The sequence below is a fragment of the Suillus clintonianus genome, assembly GCF_016758775.1.
Source record: "Suillus clintonianus strain FC179 chromosome Unknown DEU56scaffold_44, whole genome shotgun sequence".
NCBI lineage: Eukaryota > Fungi > Basidiomycota > Agaricomycetes > Boletales > Suillaceae > Suillus > Suillus clintonianus.
Window position 1 is genome coordinate 13736 of NW_024539268.1, and position 23977 is coordinate 37712.

Here is a 23977-nt window from a genome sequence, read left to right on the forward strand (position 1 = left end):
TGACACCGTTGAAGCTCATTGGCGTTGGCGTCAAGCCGCCTACTTGATTTCTAGCACATGCTATCCCAAAGCTCTGTCATATGTTGAGCCATGCATATGGGCGGCTCGAGGATGTCACCGCCATCGGTATAAGTCACACCATGAAAGAACGCTGTCACTTCCTTCTATTCGGTGACGGTCTGCCTAGGATACATGTTCGCGCGCGGTCACGGTGGAGATGGACATATCATTACAGTAGTATTACATGCAATGCAGGGTCATCCACTATCTATGGATGAATGGGTAAACCTTGGCCTACTATAATTGAACTGTAAGTCAATTCGGAGAAGCAGCAGAAGATCAACTGAATTGGCTCTCTGAGATGGGCTTCAAGGTGTGAACATCGCATTCCGGAGATCGACCATACGTAGCCACACGTCCGTGCTGCTCCCATTGAACATTCCTCCTGTTTCGTAGATCACAACTGCGCAGATAGTACTGCGTTTGGCTTCCTTAGGCCAGCCAGCAACAGCTGCACTGGCAGTGTCTTTGCCTCGTGTTCTTATACATACATAGTACGTCTGAATCGTACAACGCAACATCGTGTTCTACGCAGTCACGACTCACGTTGACAGTGATATCGTTGACTTCTCGTGATCAACGCACATGTCCGTGGCCAGTTCATACCATCACGACTACCACGGTCATCCAGAAACCCACTACCGTGACTACGTCGATCCCGGGGAGCACTCTTCCAGCCCCGTACGCAGAAACAGATACGACAGTTCCAGGCGACTGCGAGACGTATCATGGGTCTCTACTAACCAACAGCCTCCATCCCCAGTTCATGATCCGTATGAGCGATGGCAACCACCTCCACTCGACCCCGAAGACTTCCCCACACCTGTATTTCCGGGTCAACCACTCCCCGTGGCACACTCCTCGCCCATGATGCGGCGTACTCCGTCGCCTGCCATGCGAATGCCCTCCCCAATGATCGGAGAATACATGACTGTGGAGGACCCTGATTACGAGGAGGATGAAGTGCTGGAACTACCGGAGGACAATGGGGAGGTTGACTTTGATTTCTCCAACGCTCCTCAACATACAGGTGGGCGGAAAGGTGCACGACGCTGGGTTGGGGGCTTCGTCAAAGGTCTGCGCAAGTTCTCCGGCTTGCGCAAGTCCCCGCATCGACCATCACCGTCGAGCGATTTCCCATCGTCACTTAGTGCTCATCATGAGAATGATCCACAATTTCCAACCATATCGAGCTTGAATTTGCGCCCGCTCACGCCCACCAGAATAGCGCAAACTGCAGAGTTGATGGACATGCCCCAGTCCCAGTTGCACCCACAACCATCGCCACAGCGTTATGCATATCCGCAGCCTCATCCGCATAGACCACCTCCCCCAGCACCATCGTCGCCAGTGTATGCTCCCGGTGTAGATGCTGTCCCTCAAGTACTCTCGACAGTTGATGAGCGCTCGAGCGAGCAGACTGGAACACAGGAGACACATCCGCGCCCACACTCCTCCACTGAGCATGCTCATTCTCCCCGTACTCATACCCAATCCCATTCACATTCACACTCACACTCACACCCACACTCACACTCACACTCACACTCACACTCACGCTCGCATCATGATTCACATTCGCAATCTCAATCAACTGTTCACCCTGCCATCCCCAATACAACTGTCACCGTGACCGACTATGTCACTGTTCCCCCGCCCTGGCCCTCTCCTCCTCCAGCTACGCGCATCAAGCGCTTTCTACACACCCTCGACCAACTCCCCTGGGTTGAGAGCGAGCAAATCGTCGATGCCTACTTCCCTGGCCGTTCCTCCCGCCACCGCCGTCACCCAGATTCACCGGTGGATGACGGGAAACCTGCAGCATCGTGGTATAACAAGCGGCATGATTCCCTCCCGATGGGGATGGGGATGGGGATAGGGCCCAGCAACGCCTCGTTGTTGTATGGATGGCCACCACAGATGCAAAAGGGTTACTCGCAACCAGGGATGGTTTATCCACAGTTCCCATACGGGTATACGCCTGTACAACCCGCGTTTGTATACCCGACTACGTTCCCGCAGCCGGGGACATATTAGAGATTCCTTGGTGTGGGTCACTGTCGTTTAGCTGTGTTGTGTTTTGGTAGGCAAATACAATGTGTTGTTATCACCCGTGGCAAGTAAGACCGCGAGCAGCCTTACAACTCACGTTTCTCTATGAGAGACAAACCTCTCGCGCTGCTTGATACCCATGGAGAATGATGCTCCCCAAGCTGAATTTGCATTCCTGTTTGTGTGTCATACAGCTGTTGGCGATGAGGAAACTCCTGACGAAGTCGTCCATCTCACAGCTAGTTTGCAGTTTTCTTCAAGGTTCAAGAGCGTCATTGGCACTCTGGGTGGTCGATGACGCTGTTGCAAAACACGTTAAAGTTGTTTTATGAGAAGATGTTCAATGTTTTGAAGGAGGGTGCTATGGACTGTACGAAGGCGGCCTCGGCACTCAACCATGCTACGTACTCTGCTGGAGTAAAAAATTGTTTTCATTCATATCGGTGTGTAATTCGTGTCGTGTCGGTTTGTGGTACAGTTTTACTGTTGATGATGGATCATCTTGATTCTTGATTCGACATTGTACTTGCTGTAGGAATTACCCTGATACCGTTGCTTTATGGTGTCTCAATCATAGATAACTACTATGTCAACTGGTCAGCCTTGTCAGCAGGTACCTGCATGATGAAGTGTAGTATGCGCATGTGGATATCTTTGTTTCTCATTTAAAAAGTCGTATCGCAAGGCCAGCTCTGGCACTCGTGATATCATTGAAAGGTGACTGTTTTGACAGGACCTTTAAAGCTATGCCTTCCCCACCAAAACCAGTTGATGGTGATTATGACCAAAAGACCGCCCACAGCAACAATCGCGTAGTTCATGTTGAGGTCGTTCACTGGGTATGCCGTAGGTAGGACGAATAAAATGCAGATGAAAACGCAGAACTACACAGATAATCAATGGCTATGTATGATAAATATCGAAGGTACGCACCGAAAAACTTGCAAAGTTCACTGGCCATGACCATTTTCCAAGGCAAAAAGGTCCAAAGTCTTGAATGCTAAATCCAACAAACAAGTCAAACGAGGCTCGGATACATCGTTTGAACAACGAACGAGTCAGACCAGAACACACGAATAACAATGGGTTGCAAGTAGCTCAACATCACCGATATGGCTGCTGAGGATAAGATGGCGTTAAACTGCGAATGCGGAAATGCTATCAGAACAAAGTATCTCTGAAGAAACTGGGTTGACTGACTGCAACCGCAGACCCAATGTAGGCGCATGATATAATGCATCCTATCAAGACACTGGTCCATACACCCCAGTATGGCGCTTGGAATCGGTTCAAGGTCAAAAATTGCTTTTTCATCGGGAACGCATTATCTCTTGCGAGCGCATAGAACAGCCTCGAACTTGCGGTAAAATTTGTAATCGCAGCCATCACTTGGGCAAGCGTTACTACAACCAAACACATTTGCGCCAGCTGGGGCCCCACTGCATCATAGAAGAGTTGAGCAATTGGAATGGCGAATGTGGTGGCCTGAACGGACGCGATATTCTGGACTGCGAAGAGAAGTGAAAGCATGTACGCGAGACCGATCAACCAAGAGCCTGCAATGCTGCCTACTACAGCGAGTGGGGCCAGAATTTCCGCGCGTACAGCTTCTTCCGCTACTTGAGCCGCTGTTTCACATCCTTCGAGCGTGTATACAGCCTATAGAAAGGTAGCGCTGTGGGTCAGATTGTGCATCATCCGTACAGAATTGAACCTGACCTGAAGAAACCCGAGAAGCACGACAAAGCCTCTGGATTCCCAACCGGTGAAACTAGTCGGCCAGTCACTAACTCTGTTCTTTGTGCAAAGTGAAAGGCTTACTTCTGAAAATTCGTAAACACGAAATCGGGAGAATTCTATCAGACATGATCAGGTTTCGCGTGAAGAAAATAAATCATGCGGGTTAGAAGAATTTTACCTTCACAGGTGCTTTCACAAGCAGGGTGACGGCCAGCACAAACGTCCCTCCGAGCGTCCACCAGACATTTAACGTGCTCATTCGTCCAATAGCCTTCGTTCCGATGGTGTTGATAATGCCAGAGAATATGTTCATAGCCCATGCGATCGCAGTGATTTCTACACGCGTTAAAGTCCTTCCTTGTCCAACCTCTGCCATTGATGCAAGGTATAGAGCGACGCTATATGACGAATCGTAGGCTTCGGATCATATGGTGCGAAAGCAACTTACCTCAAATTACCGGAAGCGCCAGTAAACACCATAGCCATGGAATAGAGCCAGCCAGTGAAGACTAATTTATGAGTCACTGCGTGGAGAATGAACGATGAGACTCACAGCCAAGGATGGGTACGTCTGGTTTCATTTTACAAACCCAAAAGTATAGTCCTCCCATTGTTGGGCTACGTGACAACCTAAGACGTAGGCTCTGGTATGGTATAACGACTTGCTTACTATGTACTGCAGATCTCTGCAAGACTTAAAGCGATCAGAAACATAAAGAAACTGCATATCTATATTAAACAGCAGTTTGCATCGTTTTCAAGCAGACCGAAGCGCGAAAACTCACATTCCATCCCCAGAACAGGCCAACCGGGCCTCCAGAGAATAACCCCGTCTGAAACGCGCTGCTCATTCCAGTCAGAATGCCGATGGCGCAGAACGATATCCCAAGCACTCCAAAGAGAGACATCTCGCGGCGGAATTCAGCCTTATACCCCAGGTCCTGGAGGCGTTGGTCAGATACAGCAACATCGCGTGCCTCTTCCTTGTCATCTCCTGCACTGGAACCTTCTGACTTGACCATGATGGAACACTAGTGGGCGTGATTAGATGAGGGGACAAATGTTAGACGGTAACTAGTAGAGTAAATATAAGAGCAACGAAAGATAAGATATACCAAACAACGCACTCGCATCCAGATAAGCAGTATCACTTTGGATAGTACAAATCACAATAGGCTCTGAATGACCGCATGCGACAGTGTTTGAAACCTACCTTAAAATTGACAATTGACCGGTGGCCAGAGTTACCGACCGTCCCGGTCTGTCAAATGTATGTATCGGTGTGAGTGAGGAGTATCTTGTGATCTCCGCGTATGTAGAAAGCTTCGAAACCATGAGCAGGTTGAACTTCACATGTGCCACCTGACTCCTTATCGTAAATGTTAGAATAATCACGTTCAAGGATGTTCCACTGGGCATATCTCATCGACCTTGAAAGAAGGCGCCATCACATGTACATCGATGTGAAGTCGTGTCGTTTAAGTAACTGTGTTTCCGCCTGGATGCACAGAAGCTTTGTCGTGAGATAAGACACACGGAACTTTTAGAAGGGACGTGGAATACATTACTAGCGTCAAATAGTGTCAAGGTTATGCAGCGCTAAGCAGGTATCACAGACGTCACCAATAACCGTTCACCCTGGAGGCCTGATAGGTCTCGTTTCTCCTGCGACGAGTGCTCCATTCCCTGGCGAAGCAGGAAGGCTAGACATCGCCAGTAAACTTTAGCCTCAAGGCCTGATGGGCGTCGTTTCTCCTACGATAGGGTGAACTGATTAGCCAACAAGATGGGCGACACTGGGTGCAGGAATCGTTTGAACACTCGTTATGATCACTGATGTGCAGGATGCTTTCCCACAAATCAGGAACATAATGGATGTTCGGACGTTGACAAACCCGTTGCCCCAAGTACTCTCTGATGCGTTTGTAGGCAGTGACGGCGTGACAGCCCGCGTCGATCTGTAGTCTCCCTAGGCTAGTCAGGCCTGTCGAAGGGAGAATCTTAGTGTGCTGTTACTGAGTACACCGTGACTCTGAGTGGTTTGTCGAATCTCGATAAACAGAAAGTGAAAACAAGTTGCGCCGCCGCCGCAGCGGTGAAGAAGTCTCTACGCAGAAATTCGCACGGTCACGTTTCCCTTTCTGCCTTTTTTCTTTTTTTGGTGGTGGTGCACTAGTACTCTATGTATTTCTCAAACCCCAAGCAAAGCAAAGTAGCCCTAAACACGTTAATGTAAATACAAGGAAAGATAGCCCAAAGCTCAAAAGCAAACGTCTAAACGATAAACCATCTAATAGCAACAAACTAATTAACCATGAGTCATAAAATAATAATGATGAAGGTCCGTGTCCCCTACACACAACAAAGATAAAACCATGAAAAACTATAGCAGTAGTTCTAATGAGACTAAGGGAAATCAAAGAAAGTAATGTTGAAACCGCCTCACACCCGCACCTCAGGCGCAGAGGGTAGGGGGACCGTGTCCCTAAACGGCCACCAATCCTGGGGAAGAATCTCTTCCAGCTGACTGGTGAGCGCGACAGGAAGACGACTGCGCGTGCCCTCAAGCAACGCCCGCTTCGATGGGTACTCATGCGGTGACACCCATCCATATAACCGCATGCCGAACGTCGTACGCACGTCGTCCAGGAAGTCATGCCAATCTACATACCGGTCTCGTTGACGCTTCAACTCTTGTACTTCCTCCCGCGTGAAGCGCAGTGGGCAAGGCTCGTCACTACGAGAGAGTTCTGCCCACCGGCTGAAGATGTCAAGCAGCGCGAGGCGCATTGGAAGAATGCCGTCTTTCCATGTCCGGCCTGCTGCGCGGACAGGCATTGTTCGCGCCTCACGATCGCTAATACGATAAGGGTAGAGCTGTTTAATTTCATAGAGCTTGTAAAGGATCTGTGATTTGTGATCTTCGCGCATCATAGCCTTGGTGTCCTGACTCATGACGTCGTACTCGGGAGGAAGTTTAGGGAAATCGAGGCCCGAATCAAGTCCAGCGCCACCGCAAGCCAGGAAGGATGGACTCGTCATTTGGAGGTACGCCGGACCAGCCCAACAGCCTTGCCAGTCAATGATGCTAACCACACGTCGCTCCTGGTCATCGGATACAAAGATATTGCCAGGGTTGAGGTCAGGATGCCACAGGTTAGATGAAAGGACCTTTCGTGAGGTCGGCACGAGGGCGGGAACAATTGAGCGATACTGTTCCAAGCACTGTAGATGCTCTTCCTTGAGCTGAGGACCTGAGACATTACGGAAAGGGTCATCATGAATGTTGGGCTTCGCAAAGCGTGATATCCATGCCTCCTCGCGCAAGGCGAGGGAGCGAAGGTAGTCCTCCGGCGATGACCCTTGACAAGCATTAGCAACATGCTACAATTACAGAGTGTCAGAGATACGCACACGGTCCTCTGTCAAGGTCCATAGTTGCGCGTTCATCTTCATAGAAGTTGCGATGGGCTATGGGACCTATGCAGAACTTGTCCTCAGAACCGAACCTACGTGACCCATGGGCATACAGGCTAGGAGCTCGCTTCGACTCGGGAATATCATCCCTGTAGTACAAGCTACCATACTGGGCAAACTTTGCGTTCAGCATGTTCTGCTCGAGTGCTACAAGCGAATTGACGACGTTCTTTTTCTGGCGTGAGTCCATGGTGTGCCAGACGGTGCTAAGCTGGACGCCCGGAGCGGACTCCATGATGATGTATTCCGCTCCGACGCCATTATTGGCGGCGTGAGAACTCCAGGCAAGGATCTTAGGCACGGGAATTCCGAGGTTGTGGCGGACGAAATCCATGGTTGCAACCTCGCTGGAAGTCATGAGATGGTCTGGACCGGCAATTGGATTCTATGAATGGAGATCAGTATGAATAGCGCCGTGTAGATGAAATATGCCTTGCCTTAATGCGAGCAGCAACTTTTTGACCATTTGCGAGAGTGACCATCAAGGTCTTGTTAAACAGACCCTCCTTTTTCTCCATAGACACTACAGGGGAAGAGCAGACAGAGGCAATGACACGATAGAGAGCAGCGACATCAAACTTGATGTAACGCTGAGCCATCTGCTGGGGTTCGTTGTACAACCACCTGCCAGAGGTGTACCGGAAGAGATTCTCGTTGTATTCGGCTCCCAAAGAGGTGACAACTGAGGACAAATTAGTAAAAATGACGGCGAAAATGGCTCTTTACTTACCAGGCGGGCCAGGAATAAGAGGGTGGGGTGGACCAGGGGGTGGTAGAGAGAGGTAGGAAGGGGGGGTTATGACTGCGGTAGCTAACTGTCGAGAAACATTTGTGGATTTGAGGACGGGGGTAACAGGCCTAACGATTCGTAGAGACGCAGGGCTTCTCGGTATCTTCATAGCAAGATCATAAGAACTTCTGAACTAGTAAGGGGTGTGAAGAAAAATAAAGGTGGACGAGGTTGATTATAAAGGGGGGCAGAGAGAAAAGATATTTAAACAGTTTGGTTACCAAGTGTAATAAATATGCGGGGAAAGTGACACGATCAAGATTTTGTCTCACAGCAGCCACGGCATTGCAAACAAGCCTGGACTAGACTACATTAATATTTCCTACCTAATCCGCAGTTGCGGTCAACGACTGCTCCATCGCCATCGTTCCAGGCTTTAGCTCCACCCTTGGCACAGTGGCACTACCTTACTCTCATAGCCAGCGACGACATAGATCATCATGGTGCCGTAGTCCACTCCCAGAGCTTCGCGAAGGTATCGAATTAACTTTGACTACTATTATGGCGCCAATCTGCTCAAGCTCACTTTTACGTTTATGCTCGAAGCCAGGAAGTGCTTGACAATGGCATGTTCCCTTGGGCTATTTCAAAACTGATCATCAGATGTTTCAGATCGTCGCGGCAATGTCCGCTCGCCTCAGCTTTGCCTCGACCCACGGGACACTTTATTACGAGCCAGCCCCGCCTTTTCTCACATCATGACTGGTGCCAGCCTTATCTCGACTATTGCAAACGTTGCTCATCGAATACATAATTGGTACGTCGGCCTAATTAGCCGTCAGAGAACTTTCATTGATGCCGTCTGAACCTTAGGATTTGTCTCTTCGCGTACATACGGGAAGCCGCGCGGTAGCATGAGATCACGCACGTTCAAGCTATTACTACATAAAATGATCAGCTGCTGCGATGCATAGCACTCCGGATGCTCGTTTCAAGTTGTTAAGTCGTTGCATAAAAATGAAATTCTTTTGACAATGTTCATCCTATCGGTTCCTATAGGCTATCGCTCACTCTTGATCACAGCAGGCGCTTCTGATAAGGCTTCTCAACCGAACTAACTGTGGCATGCGTGCGCGACTTCCACGAAGCGTGGAGGCATGTCCGTTGGCAATCCTTTCAGATCTCTACTTATCACAGTCCCGGCGAAAATTTCTTCGTTGTGCGATATCATTCGTTCGCGCGTGATGTACCTTTTGTGTCATCTGCATGAATGTCGTTCCCCTCGTGCGTTGACATATAGTCTCCAGTGTCAGAACCAACTGATTCATATATCTACGCGTGGACCGTCCTTCCGGTGCCTTCGTCTCTGCTACGTTTTAGTGAAATTCCTACATCTTGTTCCTGTGCCGGATGCAGCGGCCGACGTGCACATCCATTCCTCAAGTACTAAAACGCACAATCGATGATCAATCCCTCCATGTGTATCACGATCTTGATACTGTTCCCGACTTTTCGAAGAGAAACAAATTGTAGAGACGAATCGATCTTGACTGGGTGCCTGCTGGGCTAGTCTCCTCTAGTCTTTCCTTCTTGATTACTGCTGAGCCACTGCTGGCATTTCCAAATTCCTAGACTCATCACCGATTCCGTACCAACCAACCACGCCAGTATCTCAATCATTCCAATCACGATGCAGAAGCAGGGACCGGTACGATCAACGCCAGTATGTCAGTGTTCCAATCACGATACAGGGGCGGGGACCGGTACGAATCGCGCGGTCAATGCTAGTCCACTACCTGCCAGACGGATTTCGCCAGCATTTGCCGATTTGTTGGTCATCGCTGACATTCGTCTGATGCAGTCGCCCGAGGAACTTCCGGCCGAGATCTCAACGCGAGAGTTTACGACGGTATTTGCCGATGACTTTCTGACATGCAGCCCGTAGCCATTCGCGGATATCTGGTGACCCAACCTAGCCCCAACTCTACTAGTACTCACACATTCAACTCCAAGCGGAAAGACAGCAACTCGTAATCCATCAGCCGGCTTTTGACAGTTTTTTACGCAACAGTCACTGGTTTAATGCGGATCAATTCCACCGGCGACGAAACTACTATCCTACATCCCCCTAATCAACCCGTTGTGACACGGCCGCAGATGATACGTTGTTAGTGAAATAAAAGGGCTTGTGGTGCTCCCAATACTATCATGACAGTTGACGTCTTTCTACATAAGAACTGTCACTATGCATGTTTGATGGAATACGCAAGACAGTATTTCTTCTCACCCAAGGCAGCTACATATATATTGATACGAATAGCCTCATCTGAGTCTAAGTTCCTGACAGGCGCCAACACCCGCTACGAGGGTACTATACGTTAACGTTGATTTGATGGGTCATGCCGCGCAAGTACTAATCTGGATCCATCATTTGCTGCCGCGGTTACACCTTTTGGTCACGAAATGACTGGTACATTCTGCGCATCAACCGACTCCCCAGAACGTACTACTCCACAATTCACAAAACTATGTTCCCATTCAAGTTCAAACCTTAGCTGGTGACACGCACTCTGGGGGTACCTGGCCTTCAGACCTATAGAAGGAAGACCGACAGCGATTCCTTTTATTGGAGTCGGAGGGCAACGCTCCGGAATCCATGGCGCTTTATGCCATCCTCCTTTAGAATCCCAGCTACTAGGACAGTAGGTTGGCCTAGTACCGATGGGCGCTGCCGTGTCACAGTCTCAGCGCCCTCCACTCACGGCAACTCACGGTCATTCCATTTACTCACGCTATGCGGGTTTTATCCGAATTTCTTCCCTCCAGTTGCACATATACAGGTTAAGCTCTGTCAAGCTCCGTCAAAATGGCGATTCGTCGGGCTGCACAATGTTCATATCCCACGACTTTGCCGTCACTGCCGTCAGCGAACACCAACGAGCGCAACCTCCGAAAAATAGAATAAACAAAGAAGGATTCATGTGCCAGCACAACGGGCAGGGCTAGCCTATCAGCAATCACGCCGTGATTAAAGTGATGCGGTTGATATGCGTTGTACAGCCGTGTACTGCTATTCCAAAAAGGTCAGGCTCTCAAAAAGCAGCATATAGCCTCATTTTTTAGATCGGCACTCTGCTGCTATGTCTTACCGCCCTGATGAATCCAATGACCAGATCTATGCTGAGGGCGCATGGCTACAGGGCGCTATCGTTACTGGCGTCCTTTACGGCGTGGTGATCGTCTTGTCTGCCATGTGTTGGCGCTCCCTCTGGCCCCGCGCTCAATCCCATGGCACTGGCTACAAGAAAAACAGATTCTTTTTATTCTATGTCGCTTTCCTCTTTGTGGTTGGTACGATATATGTGGCGTTCAACTCGCAGATAACGCAGATGGGATTCATCGACAATCGTTTATATCCCGGAGGTATTTGCAACCTTTGAAATAGATTGCATCTCGTACTTATCGTTTGCCCAGGTCCTGGTGCATACGAGGAGGCGACCTCCTCACCTCCACTTAACACTGCTTTCGTGGTTTCGGATTGGTGTGCAGACTTATTGATGGTAAGTGTCCAATTGTATCCCCCATCACTATCATTTGACCACGCACCATAGATCTGGCGGTGTACGGTAGTGTACAAAAATACCAGAATCTACTACGTTATCGTTGGACTTGGATCTACCCTGTTCCTCGGAGCTCTCGGTATGTGTCAAACTTACATCTGACGTTCGCAATCCACCCTGACCCTTCTCACAGTCACTGGAACTCTCTGGCTAGTCATTGTCTCAACACCAGCACAATCCGAAAGCGGTTGGATGTCCTTCAGCTTGCTCTTTCCATATCTCTGCTTCTCCCTCGTTATCAATATCTTCATCAGCCTCCTCACTGTCCTGCGCCTCCTATACCACCGTCGCCGAATATCCAGAGTCCTAGGCTTAGGCCACGGCGCGATCTACGCCAGTTTCGCATCCATCATTATCGAATCCGCCGCCATCTACTCGATATGCTCGCTCCTTTACCTCATACCGTATACCCTCAACAACCCGATCTCATATGCATTCATGCAATTACTGGGCGAGGCGCAGGTAGGTGTCCGCAGAAGTCGGAACGAGTTATGATTCACGTGTATATTCTAGGTCATTGCCCCGCTCCTTATTATCTACCGCGTCTCAGAGGGCAAGGCCTGGACGAATCACTCCACCACCCTAATGGAAGAAAGCGCCATCCGGTTGCGGCGGCCGTCGGACTTCCCCAAGCCCTCGCCCCCGTCCGCTCCATTGAATGTTGAGATTTCCTTTCACCAAGAAATCACCCGCGACGACTCAATACGCTCTCCCAAGTCGTCACACCCGATGGAGCCTACCGAAGCTCACGCGAATCACGATCCTTTTGGCAGAGCGGTATGAGACCCGCGGGGGTGGCCTAAATTATACGTGCAGTTACGCTATCTTGACAATGCTTTCGTCGCAACGCTTTCACAAGATCTGGTTGTCTTGGAGTTCATAGTTAGCATCTTGTATACCCACTCTCCCCCCACTCCACTCTAATTCGGGGCGTCTTCGACATAATGGAAGAGTTTTTTTGACACAGCAAAAACGACTGCCGACTTAGGTAGTCCATTGCCCATACGGGACGTTTACAAAAAAAATCAAGAACCCAAACTCTAATGGCGACGGCAGTTAACAAAGTACATATACGCATAGACTTCCGTGTTTCCCCTCTTATGACCGTAATAGTATGATCAGACATTAAGGTACAATCCAGCATCCTTCCTGTCCTTCGTCATGGCTAAAAAATGACATGAGCATAAGTTTACGGAGAAACTGATACGATAACAGATCACGACACTGACCTGCAATAATCGCACTACCCACACCGCTGCCGTCCTCGGCATGGTGTGTGACAATGTTGCTGTGATTACATGGCACTCAGATCGGTAGAGAAAGAGGATATCAAACAAGAACTGCTCACCGTCCCTTATCGCCGAAAATGTCCTGCAAACCTTCATGCACGCGATCAGCGAACCCGGGGTATTTCTGCAGATGGGTAAACATCCTGTGGCAAGCAGACAAAAAGGGGGTTTACGTTGTACAACGATCCATCGGCCCCGACAGAGCAGCCTTCCTCGAGATAACCCATCTTGCTGACGATTGCGGCAATGCCACAAGCACTCAACCGAGCCGCACGCCTTCCAATGAGTTTTGCAAGAGCCCGGAAGAACTGCCGTTCCGCGAGTGTTGTCTCAAGCGCAAAGAAATGTGTGAAGATTCCGATAACCATAAGAAGTTCGTCTGTTGGGTCGCTAAGAATACGACGATGAGCTTCTGTGCATTTGATATAAGACGGGAAATATGATACCTCTCCATCAGAGACAAGAATGCGGTGTCAAAACAGTAGGGTTTCTCGAGTTTGTAAGTGTTTTGTCCGAGGAAAAGTACACCTTCGTCGATGAGTTCACAAATAACCAGTCTAAGAATCTCGCCCAAATACCGGCCAGAAATGAGTTTCTGGATGGTTGAGATGTCACGCTAATGATGTAACATAGCACGGAGGTACTCACTTCGAATGCCTGTTCCCCAGGCTTATTTGAAGTATCATCAACGATTGTGTCGTATTTCGTTCGCGGCAGATGTTCGTGTTCAAATGAATCAAAGGCACCCTGTCATGCCCGTCAATCTGGTGCTGGGATCGGGAAAAAAGCCGACAGACCCATTCACAATTAATCCCCATCTCAGCTCCAGAATCGATACCCAAATGCCCTATTTTGGGGATGTCCTTGACGTGCTCCATGTAAGCCGCATTACAACCAGTTCCGAAGATAACCGCGATCTTCGTCTTAGGATTCACATAGTGTGATGCGATCAATGTGCCAGTTGTATCATTGATAAGAGCGGTTAGTTTGATGGGCAATTGCTGCTCGTCTGCGAGTCAGTGTGGATAGAAACTTGGGCTTGACAGAACGTACGTATTTCTCGAGGGACTTCTTGAACATCTCCGCAACGTCCCTGCCCTCCGTGTTTCCCGCTCCAAAACCCTTGGTCCAGCGGATGAGCTCGCCGTGGTCAATGCGTTCCTGCCTGTATACCGAAACCAAATCGATCTTGCACATACTGACAATTGCATCATGCGCTTACGAGCAAGGGTAGGAAAACTGAACACTTCATAGTCAGCATGATGACGTTAGGCTAGGCTATGACTTACGGTAAAGCCAAGCGGTAGGGATTGACCAGGCTTCAGTTGGCCCTCGCCCTCGCCCGTGTTGGTTTCAACAAAGGTGTTTAGGCATTCAGCGCAGAAATCAAACAATTTCTGGCCATCTTCTTGCTTTTGCTCCTCAGTCAAACGATATTTGGTTTGGGAAATCTCGAATTTTCCCTCTCCCTGAAGGGTCACAAGACAAACACGCAGATTCGTTCCACCTATATATGACGAAATGCATTCGCATGTGTATATTTAGAGCATGGAAACATGGCATAAATGGCAAATCACTCACCAAGATCAAGAGCAAGGAAATCTCCTTTCTCCTGACCTGTTGGCCATCCAAACACGAATGTCGGAATCATAGGCTACAAGTACTAATTCAGCACAGAGTAGGAAATTCCCCATAAAACAAATGTGAAGAGCATCAAGAATCACCAGCATCGCGAGATGCAGTGATTGAATCGTCTCATCTCATGACCAACTGCAATCAATGGAGTTGGAACAACAAACGCAAGGTGATCTCATTCGGTATTGACGTGTGGGAGTACATACGCACTACAATCTGGTTGGGTTTGTTCAGGCCAAGTTCAAGCGTCTCGGTAAAGGCCTCGACAATCATGCGCATCCTCTGCGGGGTGAGTGTGAACCTGTGCAACGAGGATTCAGTAGATCCATCGTCGGAGCCCCTGATAGGGTGACTGACAGACTCTCGTATTTTCTCAAGTGGTCAGCCATTGTCCTGCGGTTCGCAAGATAATAAACGTGAGCAGACTGGATGAAATATTATCGCGTGATACTGCATACTTTTTAGTTGCATGGGGAAGGTCTTCCTCATCTTGCGTCCGGGTATGGATTGCGATTGTCTGACCTGTAGTTAGCGTGAAGCTACCACTTCCGCGACGCGAGGCAGGCATTCTTGATCGAAAACTGACGTATTATGTGGGGAGATGATGGAGGGAGAAAGAAAGACAGCGAGTGGAGTTTGAGTTCACGACCATGGCAGTCCTTCATCGGTACCTACTTCGCGTGGAAAATACATCTCCATAAACGTACGGTATGCCCGACCAAATGGACTTTGGTCCAGGAAACACCGAATGCAACACGCGTACTTGGGTGAGCCTCACACAACTAGTACTAGCGTTAAGATCGCTGACCTTGTAAACGCCGATTTCTCAAGACTGGAAGCTTACAATACGCAGTTGAGGAACATAATGACAGTGTACTAACACCCCACACCTAAGGGTTATCGAATACATATATGTATATAAATTCCCACACACCACACGACGGTCACACTACCAGTCCCACATTCTTCTTTCAATTCTCGCGACTTTTTCGTTTGTCATTTGAGGGTGATGATTGGGCTCAAGTCTACACTTAATGTCAGTGAAGTTTTGTATGTCCTCACTCAGCTCACAACATTCATCCAGGTAATAGACAACTCCGGCGCACTACTCATCGAGTGCGTCAATGTCCTCAAACAGAAGGTCAATAACGGCTGGGGCTCTGTCGGTGATGAAATAGTTTGTGTCGTCAAACGCGCGCGCCCAGTGTCAGCAGCAACTCAGGCATCTACCACCGCGGTCAAAGTCCGACGTGGAGATGTACGCCGAGCAGTAATCGTGCGGACCAAGAAGTCAGTTCGAAGACCAGACGGACGTTTCATCAGGTTCGATGATAATGCGGCAGTCCTTTTGAATAACAAGAGGGAGATGCTGGGGACCCGTATTGGTGGCGTTGTGAGCGCTGACTTGCGCATGAAAGGTTGGGGGAAGATTGTCAGCTTAGCACCAAAGGTGTGTAGCTCTGCAACATGTTGGAGAGAACTTGACTGATTTTCGTCAAGGTCGTTTGATATAGATGTATATTACATACCCGTCTTAAAACCTACTATTGATTTTTCGCGGCTCCAGCGCGTCCTATGACCACGTTTGACTTGATGTTCGTAGAGTTCGAGCCATGCTTCTTGCATATAGCAGGACGATGCACCAACTTTTAACCAACTTTTCGAATTTCCGGCAGCTGCGAACCGCCGCTGATCTACGTGAGGGCGAGAGGTGGATGCTGGGAGCCAACGGTGCTCTTCCTGGGGCACCATCGCGAGCTGCCGTCACGGTTGTGACCGCACAACTTGTGCGGTACTCATCCCTCACAAGCCCATTCTTGCTGCAAAGATTTACCTCTTTCGTGCGTCTCCCTGTATCTGACCCACGAACTGAAAATTCATATGCAATTGTTTAGGTTAGGCAGCCGCATATGGAGTATTACGTTCTTGAAGCTTAAAGGACTGTGATCATTCAACAAAGATTCGCACACGGTGTCGCCACCATCCTTGCCACCGTCTCTTCTATCATCATTTGGAGGTCTCAACCTCTGCTGTAAGTGAGGTAATGCACATACCTGTCATGTTCTTCTCGAGACTTAAGAGCCGAAGTACGTCGGAACGGTAACAGGGCACCCCACGACCCTACCAATGTTGTAACGAAGAGATAAGAGATGTGCCTGTTGGGACCTGCATTCCATCATCATCCCCATCATGGTCGAAAGCTATATCATTTTCTCAGCTATCGGCTGCGCAGTCACAAGTTGCAGAACGTACAACATGACAAAAGGCGAATGGTATGACACTCCCACACGGACTGCGCTTGCTTCCTTTCGTAGGAAATGCCCTCGACATTGATGCAGCTCGTCCTTGACTATCTTATGCCAAGTGGGGAAAGCAATATGGTTGGTTGATCCGCCTTTGCCATCCTGATGCTCTGTGGCTCAGTCTCAAATCCCAAGTGATATTGTATACTTGCGTCTTTTTGGTCGGCACTTCATCATCATGAACTCCGAGAAAGTTGCCAGGACCATTGTAGATTGACGCTCGGCGTTATATTCTGATTGTCCTTTCATTGCTACGTCTTTCAACCAACACCTTGACCGACCGAGGACAGTGTTGGAATGTCGTATGAAATGGGCTCCTGCCACACGGTGATACATTCCATACGCACCGCAAAAAATTCATCAGGTACTCCGCGTCGAAGCATCGAACTCGTACCAGGATTTGTATCTTCGCAAGGCTCATGAGATCGTTAATCTTTTGGATCCCCCCAAGGAAATGGAACGGCACCTCAACACGTTGGTCCCAAACTACGATTCCCTGTGTTTACTCCGATTCTAATATGAAACAGATCTGCTTCGTCCCTCATTTTGGCAGTCGCGTATGGATACGAGACCAGGCCAAGGGATGATCCCTCCGTAACCTCTATTCATAGGGTCATTCAGATCGTTAATCAAGTCCTATCTCCTGAAAGAGTATGATAAGGGACACCCTTGGAATATATGAAAAAACAATTGGTGAGCATTTCAGAGATACCTCAACTCTTACGATAATGGTTTGCTGGTTTCTCTGCCAGGCAGAGGGTGTAGCACGTCCATCTATGGTATCAGACTTCCTGACCCAGGGTGACGAAAGTCAAGTTCGTGCACATGAACAGTTGATGAAGGATGTTGCTGCAACCACATACATTGGTGAGGCGTCATGTTATCCCTAAGCTTTCTTACAGATGGAAATTGCAGACATCATCATCTCTTCATGTATTCCTATCGGTGATACTTCTTTACTCGCAAGTCCAGAGTCGTGCTAGAGCAACAATCGACGCAGCGTGTGGGCGCGACAAAAATCCCACTTTCAAGGATAGTGTCACTGCCGTACATCAAGGCTATCTGTCGTGAACTTCTCAGATGGAAGCCTTCTGCACCTCTTGGTAAGCCTCAGGGGAGATGTTGAAGTCAATCTGACACGTGCTGCAGGCCTTCCATAACATGTGCAACCTCGTGCGATGATGTTTATAGTGTTTGACTACCTGTGCCTCAAGCTCCTGATCATATTTCTCTAAAAAATTGTTAGGTTCCGTGGTGTTGTTGAATGCATGGTACGTATCGTCGTCGTCTTACCCTTATGGCCATTGTAGTTGCTAATACCTTCCATAGGGCCATGGGTCATGATGAGGAAAAACATCCAATCCGTCGCATTTTGATCCCAATCGTCATTTTACTGGACAGAAAGCTGAAAGATGAACCATTGTACAGTCATTCCAGTTTTGGCTTTGGAAGGTTCACGATGTCTTCTTGGGTTTGAAAATGCAACTAACAACACCTCAAAGAGATTTTGCGCTGGTCGTTTCTTCGCAAACAGCTCGGGCCTCTATCGTGTCAATTGTATCAACGATCGAGATTGCAAAGGCGGATGACATGGATGGCAAGGACATTGGCGTCGAGCCGCAGTTTACAACGGGTGTTGCAATGTTGGTCCTTCAAGTTTACATACGGATATCTCGTGGCATCTGACGATGTTGTATGCCTCGCAACAGCCATCCTGAACAATTCCTATGCTCTATGCGTAGTATATTTTCAGCCAGGGAGAAACAGATGCGAACGATGTAGAAACCTGATGCAGCAGGTCAGTGAGAAGCACGTGTACCGTGTTAGAGATGTTCTGCTTCAGCGCAGGTGCAGCATTTATTGACGACATCCTATTCGCAGGAAATGGTTTGGCGGGGAAGTAAAACTCTTTCAAGTCTTGCAAGACATCTTACATTGCGACGGCGGCGTGCATGCAAGATGTAAAGAACGGTGGAAGATAGGAAGTTGGAGCGTGGATATAGGTCATGATCAGCTCTGGATGCGATATGTGTACGTTGAATATGATGTCAAAAATGATATCGCCTGATAAACGAATCTTGACTGACAGTACTCTAGCAGGCGTCGCCCAACGGAGATAAGATAAGATCTGGTCAATTTGATGATTCTTTCATGGTGTAAGCATTTGTGACATTGCGATCTACATAGAACTTAGATGTCAAATTGAAGTTGAAGAGCTTAACATCATGCACCATCATGAGCTCCGTAAGTTTTGCACCTCATGCTCCCACCCAAGTGACAGAATTTGTGCAGGGAGAAAATGTCTCTGGTGCGCTGCTCGATTGTTATTGTCCTCCTGGGGTTCTGTCGGCGACAAACTTTGAAATGGCTTGTATTGCCAAATGCGCGTCTAGTTGTACTATGACCGCTCTAGACTACTCAAGTAGAAAGAAGGGGTTTGACAGCTATGTCACTCGATTGGTCCGTGGCTAGTCTTCGGTCCAACGTCGCTCGTTTCTTCCTACGCGACGACTACTTTCCCAGAGAGTCTTCCGTACTTATTCCGATTTTCAACTATCCAGACATGTTATCCGCACGCGCGTGCACCGTTCCATCGAAGTGCCCTTCACGTGATGAACAGATGTCCGTGTAGCCGCAGTTTGGCCTACACCACGTTGTAGCATCATGTTTCTGAACAGAGACATGTTTGATCTCAGCGTGCTAATCAGGCGCCTGCACTTCCCAGGCGATCCAATATGCAATCTACTGAATCGCCTAATTATAGTGGTCTAATTCCCGTCCCCTAGGTCTTATGTGCTGGCCGAAGCAGTTCTGATTTCCCCACCCTTCCAACGTTGTTCTTCACGAATTTCAAGATCGTTGGATCTTTGCAGCCCATAGGGTACCGCTGTATATACTTCCTCTCACATGTTCCCAGCCAACTGCTTCCAGCGGCTGCAGTCTTCCACCGGCCTGTGGACAAGCTTGGCTCGTTCCAGATCCGTCAAGCAACATGCACTGACCTTCGCCCGTCGACAGAGCTCTAGTGTGCCCTTGAGGAGTACACGTTCTTGGTCCCCAATCATCATTGGCTCTATCGCCAGCGGACTTATCGGATATTCCCTCAGCGCTTTTGGAAAGCCTTCTCTGACATCTCAGGCCCAGGAGGAGGCGGAACCCACATATGGCACTCCGAAGGACTTTGAACAGGCTATCAAGGAGCTTCGTGCTTTATTCGACTCAGACGACGTTGTCTCCACCCATCCGGAGGACCTTCGCATTCACGGATACTCGGAGAATGACTATCACCCAAGTGAGGACTTCCGTTCAGCCGAGTTTCGAATTCCTCTCCTCATGTCAGCCTTCCAGATGCACCGCATACTGTCGTCGTATTTCCAAGGAGTACAGAAGATGTAGTCAAAATTGTCAAGACTGCCGTCAAGTACCGTATGCCCGTCACGCCTTTCTCTGGTGGTACAAGTTTAGAGGGAAGCTATCGTGGTGTAAGTCTATTGCTCTTCAAAGCCACTTGTGCTGACGACGGTCGTCCCCCTCCAGAGCCCTGTCGGTGGCATTTGTGTTGATATGTCCGGCATGAACAAGATTATCGAAATTCATGGTCAGTGTGTCACACATCTTTCTTAGCGTCGCTGAACCATTCCATATTTTCTCAAAATAGAAGCAGACTCGGACCTCGTTTGTCAACCCGGTGTCGGATGGATGGAAGTCAACGAGATTTTGCGGAATAAAGGTAAGACCACAAATCAATCCTCGTCATGTTACTTACATTCTTGGAAGGCATACCATTATTCTTTCCCGTACGGTCGGGCATTTGGCATTATATCGTTATTTGACAATTTGTTGCTTAGTTGGATCCCGGCCCAGGCGCAACCATCGGTGGCATGATGAGTACTGGTTGTTCAGGCAGTACGTACTATCCGATTGTCTTAAATCGGTGGTACGAATGTTTACGCGTTGGCCTCGGCAGCGAATGCCGTCCGCTACGGTACTGCGAAAGGCGAATGGTTCTTGAACGCGGTATGGATCGATTCTCTTGACGATATTCGAGTTGGCTGATTGGGTATCCCCATAGACGGTTGTTCTTCCTTCTGGAGAAGTTATCAAAACTCGCCAACGTGCTCGGAAATCTTCAGCTGGGTTCGACACCACGAAGTTGTTCATTGGTGCCGAGGGCACTCTTGGTATCATCACAGAAGGTGATATCACGTATGTTACTTTTGTCGATTGCTGTTGACACTTCTCTAGTCACCATCCGGTTAGCTCCTGTCCTCCCAACAACAGTCGCCGTCGTGCACTTCCCTGATGTGAAACGCGCAACGGAGGCCGTCATCGATGTGCTCAACCGTGGTGTTGGCATCCGTAGGTCACCCCCTTCCAGATAAAGCAACGTTCTCACCCAAGATCCAGAATGTGCCGAACTCTGCGACTCCGAATTCATGCGCTCTGTGAATTTGTTTGGTGCTTCTCAGCGCAAATACCCTGAACAGGACTCCATTTTCTTCAAATTCCAAGGTCCAACGTCTGCTTCGATCGCGGAGACCGCTAAGATCGTGAAGGAAATTGTGCAGAAGCACGGTGGCACTGGTTTTGAACTGGCGCGTACCGAGAAGGAAGCGTATGACTTATGGGCAGACAGGAAAAATGCACTTTTTTCTGGTTTGGCCCTCCTGGAAGGGAGTCGGGGGTGGAGCACTGATGTTTGGTAAGCCCAAGCCACTGCAGGTTTGGACGTGGCTCATGCTTTCTTGTTGTAGCGTGCCAATTTCGAAACTACCGCAGCTTGTGTATGAAACTAAGAAAGACTTGGAACGACTAGGCATTGTATCAATAGTTGTAGGACACGCCGGCGACGGTCAGTACCCGCACCCTTCCCACTCTCTCGCCTCTCTCACGACATAACATTTAGGCAATTTCCACAGCCTGCTTCTCTTCCGTAATGACAAAGAGCTCGAGACCGTTCGCGAAGCTGTGCATATGATGGTGGAGCGTGCGATAAAGCTTGAAGGCACTTGTACGTCTTCGCTTCTAAGTACATGCACGAGTTTTGGAGCTCAGGTGATGATCTTACGTCTACAGGCACTGGCGAACACGGGATTGGGATTGGGAAGCGGGAATATCTTTACGAAGAACTCGGCGAGGGAACAGTGGAGTTAATGCGATCTGTGAAAAGGACCCTTGACCCGCTGGGTCTGTTTAACCCTGGAAAGGTGAGTCAGAGCCGCGTTGCAGGAGCTTGGTGCTAATGCCGAACAAACAGTTGTACCCAGACAAGATAGATAAGAAGTCAAAACAATGCAAGCATTAATGGTTTTACGGCTCATTATGTGTTTTATGAATGCGGGGCCATTGCTGTCACTGTTGTATTATATCTTGACCATATCCACTCCATTGTGAACGTAGCGCGACCACATTTTCGTGTCTTAACGTTATCTCCTGCATCACCCGACAATACATATAACCAATGGTAGAACCATTGTCGAACCAACGAAGGGTCTCTGTTAGAAATACCTACGTGTGTACTCACATGTGACCCGAGGAAGCCCTTGGAATATCTGCCTCATGACCCAACAGTCGTGATAATACATGACAACAGAACAGGCACTGAGCCAAGGTAAGTGGCTCAAAATTGTCTCAAGACACAGGCATTCGTATAGTCATGAACAAACCCATCCGTCATATTACCTTTGCCCTCCTGGGTTTGCTGTGCATCTCACATTGATCACTTACACGTAAGTTCAGAGCAGAAAAATCCAAGTTTGTCTCACTATCGATGTAGACAGGGGTAATGACTTGGTGTATATAAAACAACCACGGCACCCGCTTACAGTGCACTGGCACCTGTAAATTCACCGTGAGTAAATGCATCATATTGAGGAAGAAACTCAGTGTACCGGTAATGATGTCGACCAGCTCGTTGGTAATGGCGGCTTGGCGACCACGGTTGTATTGCATCGTTAGCCGGTCAATCATGTCTTTTGCATTTTTTGATGCATTGTCCATGGCGTTGCGACTGTATCCAAAAATATTGAGCGAGAGGATGGGAAAATTTGCCTTATGAAACGTACCGGGCACTCTGCTCGCATGCGTGGGCCTCGACAAGAGCAGCATAGATGGCGTTTGCAAGCGAGAATTCGGCGAGGTCCTTGGTAACGTCATCCTCCATTTCGTATGCCCGGAAACCAGCTGGACGCGTATGAGTCGCGAAACAGAGACTTGGTTATATCATTTCTTACCAGACTCCTTCAATGCTTTCTCGCCCGCGACTTCAACGATAGCAGGCTCGTAGGCGACAGCAGAGATAAATTTGTTGTAAACAATAGAAATGCCGTCGTACGTGACGTCGCTCTTCACAATCAAGTCGGCAACACCTGCAGCATCAGCAAAGGTGGGGATGTCACGACCAATTTGGTTGAAGGACATGGCCAAATTGCTGGCAAGTACACGCGACAGTTGCATTTTGGACTTGTCACCGATAACCATGATGGGGGAGTCGGATTCGACAGGTGTTTCAGTGTCAGCAATGGCACGACGAGTGGCCTTGGACACGGAAGAATGGATACCACCGCAGAGACCCTTGTCGGAGGAGACGACGATGAAAAGCTTGCGCTTCGCAGGGGCTTCTGAAGAAGTATGCTGGAATATCTCTGGACTGATTTGAGAATGCGGAAGCGGATGTACGGTCTACGGGACGCACCGGAGTTAGCAAGACCATACTCCTTGCCGCTCTGCATAGCGCGCTGCGCCTTTGCGAGCTTGGTGGAAGCAATCATCTTCATTGACTGCACATCGCAACGAGTATCCGTGGTCAACCTCAGAAAGAATACGAAAACAGGAAGTCCGCGTACCTTGGTAATTTTCTCGATATTCTTGACCGACTTCAACCGCAGCTCTATTTCACGCAACGTGGCCATGTTGCGGGCAGTTTTGGGAGCAGCTCCCAGCGGGGAGGGCTGGGACGCGATACGGGCAAGTGAACGCCTTGCTAACATTGAAAAGTGGTCAAACTGGTGCGCAACCGAATTCCGAGCATCCAACAGGTCACCGACTTCCGGCGATTTCCGATCGGAGGTT

At 48.9% G+C, this 23977-nt stretch overlaps 9 protein-coding genes across 9 annotated transcripts; 5 read left to right on the top strand and 4 right to left on the bottom strand.

Moving 5' to 3' along the window:
* Positions 1 to 645: 645 nt before the first annotated feature.
* On the top strand, positions 646 to 2097 carry DEU56DRAFT_913548 (uncharacterized protein; the record flags this gene model as incomplete). Its single annotated transcript, XM_041357536.1, has 1 exon — positions 646 to 2097. The coding sequence occupies one exon, from the start codon at positions 646 to 648 to the stop codon at positions 2095 to 2097; it is 1452 nt and encodes a 483-aa protein (XP_041207498.1).
* A 722-nt stretch (positions 2098 to 2819) lies between these two features.
* On the bottom strand, positions 2820 to 4874 carry DEU56DRAFT_738262 (amino acid transporter; the record flags this gene model as incomplete). Its single annotated transcript, XM_041348648.1, has 11 exons — positions 2820 to 2996; positions 3046 to 3112; positions 3168 to 3253; positions 3313 to 3771; positions 3832 to 3883; positions 3934 to 3968; positions 4031 to 4250; positions 4301 to 4361; positions 4406 to 4470; positions 4523 to 4581; positions 4638 to 4874. 11 exons carry the CDS (start codon positions 4872 to 4874, stop codon positions 2820 to 2822), a joined length of 1518 nt encoding a protein of 505 aa, XP_041207499.1.
* A 1144-nt stretch (positions 4875 to 6018) lies between these two features.
* Positions 6019 to 8366, bottom strand: DEU56DRAFT_808447 (kinase-like domain-containing protein). The gene is made up of 4 exons (XM_041353428.1): positions 8060 to 8366; positions 7767 to 8011; positions 7267 to 7714; positions 6019 to 7214 (listed from the first exon to the last, which is right to left on the bottom strand). Exons 1-4 carry the CDS (start codon positions 8226 to 8228, stop codon positions 6295 to 6297), a joined length of 1782 nt encoding a protein of 593 aa, XP_041207500.1. The 5' UTR covers positions 8229 to 8366; the 3' UTR covers positions 6019 to 6294.
* Positions 8367 to 11199: 2833 nt separating this feature from the next.
* On the top strand, positions 11200 to 12923 carry DEU56DRAFT_949780 (uncharacterized protein; the record flags this gene model as incomplete). The annotated part of the gene is made up of 5 exons (XM_041359114.1): positions 11200 to 11482; positions 11534 to 11619; positions 11671 to 11758; positions 11813 to 12141; positions 12193 to 12923. The coding sequence occupies 5 exons, from the start codon at positions 11200 to 11202 to the stop codon at positions 12460 to 12462; spliced, it is 1056 nt and encodes a 351-aa protein (XP_041207501.1). The 3' UTR covers positions 12463 to 12923.
* DEU56DRAFT_808464 (hexokinase) lies at positions 12650 to 15454 on the bottom strand. The gene is made up of 15 exons (XM_041353429.1): positions 15412 to 15454; positions 15062 to 15330; positions 14961 to 14996; positions 14814 to 14904; positions 14550 to 14622; positions 14258 to 14475; positions 14191 to 14207; positions 14022 to 14133; positions 13766 to 13969; positions 13617 to 13715; positions 13415 to 13563; positions 13142 to 13358; positions 13028 to 13092; positions 12909 to 12967; positions 12650 to 12844 (listed from the first exon to the last, which is right to left on the bottom strand). The coding sequence occupies exons 2-15, from the start codon at positions 15169 to 15171 to the stop codon at positions 12798 to 12800; spliced, it is 1497 nt and encodes a 498-aa protein (XP_041207502.1). The 5' UTR covers positions 15172 to 15330; positions 15412 to 15454; the 3' UTR covers positions 12650 to 12797.
* A 19-nt stretch (positions 15455 to 15473) lies between these two features.
* On the top strand, positions 15474 to 16217 carry DEU56DRAFT_808479 (ribosomal protein L14b/L23e). The gene is made up of 3 exons (XM_041353430.1): positions 15474 to 15639; positions 15688 to 16053; positions 16104 to 16217. The coding sequence occupies exons 1-3, from the start codon at positions 15613 to 15615 to the stop codon at positions 16110 to 16112; spliced, it is 402 nt and encodes a 133-aa protein (XP_041207503.1). The 5' UTR covers positions 15474 to 15612; the 3' UTR covers positions 16113 to 16217.
* Positions 16218 to 18203: 1986 nt separating this feature from the next.
* On the top strand, positions 18204 to 18592 carry DEU56DRAFT_913553 (uncharacterized protein; the record flags this gene model as incomplete). Its single annotated transcript, XM_041357537.1, has 2 exons — positions 18204 to 18358; positions 18409 to 18592. The coding sequence occupies 2 exons, from the start codon at positions 18204 to 18206 to the stop codon at positions 18590 to 18592; spliced, it is 339 nt and encodes a 112-aa protein (XP_041207504.1).
* Positions 18593 to 19676: 1084 nt separating this feature from the next.
* On the top strand, positions 19677 to 22223 carry DEU56DRAFT_402141 (FAD-linked oxidase-like protein). Its single transcript, XM_041346047.1, has 14 exons — positions 19677 to 20198; positions 20255 to 20388; positions 20444 to 20504; positions 20565 to 20636; positions 20684 to 20703; positions 20755 to 20812; positions 20874 to 20923; positions 20979 to 21102; positions 21152 to 21265; positions 21314 to 21608; positions 21661 to 21758; positions 21813 to 21917; positions 21983 to 22113; positions 22164 to 22223. Exons 1-14 carry the CDS (start codon positions 19814 to 19816, stop codon positions 22209 to 22211), a joined length of 1695 nt encoding a protein of 564 aa, XP_041207505.1. The 5' UTR covers positions 19677 to 19813; the 3' UTR covers positions 22212 to 22223.
* Positions 22224 to 22640: 417 nt separating this feature from the next.
* Positions 22641 to 23959, bottom strand: DEU56DRAFT_808488 (ATPase, F1 complex, gamma subunit domain-containing protein). The gene is made up of 6 exons (XM_041353431.1): positions 23752 to 23959; positions 23601 to 23685; positions 23140 to 23550; positions 22972 to 23089; positions 22798 to 22916; positions 22641 to 22744 (listed from the first exon to the last, which is right to left on the bottom strand). Exons 1-6 carry the CDS (start codon positions 23893 to 23895, stop codon positions 22728 to 22730), a joined length of 894 nt encoding a protein of 297 aa, XP_041207506.1. The 5' UTR covers positions 23896 to 23959; the 3' UTR covers positions 22641 to 22727.
* Positions 23960 to 23977: the final 18 nt, after the last annotated feature.

Coding starts and splice junctions, on each gene's coding strand:
- DEU56DRAFT_808447 (XM_041353428.1), bottom strand. CDS start 8,228: ATGAAGATACCGAGAAGCCCTGCGTCTCTACGAATCGTTAGGCCTGTT. Junction 7,715..7,766: donor AAGTTGCTGCTCGCATTAAG/GCAAGGCATATT, acceptor CTCCATTCATAG/AATCCAATTGCCGGTCCAGA. Junction 7,215..7,266: donor GGACCTTGACAGAGGACCGT/GTGCGTATCTCT, acceptor ATGCTTGTCAAG/GGTCATCGCCGGAGGACTAC.
- DEU56DRAFT_808479 (XM_041353430.1), top strand. CDS start 15,613: ATGATTGGGCTCAAGTCTACACTTAAT. Junction 15,640..15,687: donor GGCTCAAGTCTACACTTAAT/GTCAGTGAAGTT, acceptor ACATTCATCCAG/GTAATAGACAACTCCGGCGC.
- DEU56DRAFT_402141 (XM_041346047.1), top strand. CDS start 19,814: ATGTTCCCAGCCAACTGCTTCCAGCGGCTGCAGTCTTCCACCGGCCTG. Junction 20,813..20,873: donor GAGTACTGGTTGTTCAGGCA/GTACGTACTATC, acceptor TGGCCTCGGCAG/CGAATGCCGTCCGCTACGGT. Junction 22,114..22,163: donor GTCTGTTTAACCCTGGAAAG/GTGAGTCAGAGC, acceptor CCGAACAAACAG/TTGTACCCAGACAAGATAGA.
- DEU56DRAFT_808464 (XM_041353429.1), bottom strand. CDS start 15,171: ATGCCTGCCTCGCGTCGCGGAAGTGGTAGCTTCACGCTAACTACAGGT. Junction 14,623..14,813: donor ACAAACCCAACCAGATTGTA/GTGCGTATGTAC, acceptor TAGTACTTGTAG/CCTATGATTCCGACATTCGT. Junction 12,968..13,027: donor ATTTTCGGCGATAAGGGACG/GTGAGCAGTTCT, acceptor ATGTAATCACAG/CAACATTGTCACACACCATG.
- DEU56DRAFT_808488 (XM_041353431.1), bottom strand. CDS start 23,895: ATGTTAGCAAGGCGTTCACTTGCCCGTATCGCGTCCCAGCCCTCCCCG. Junction 23,551..23,600: donor GTATGGTCTTGCTAACTCCG/GTGCGTCCCGTA, acceptor AAATCAGTCCAG/AGATATTCCAGCATACTTCT. Junction 22,917..22,971: donor GCATGCGAGCAGAGTGCCCG/GTACGTTTCATA, acceptor TTTTGGATACAG/TCGCAACGCCATGGACAATG.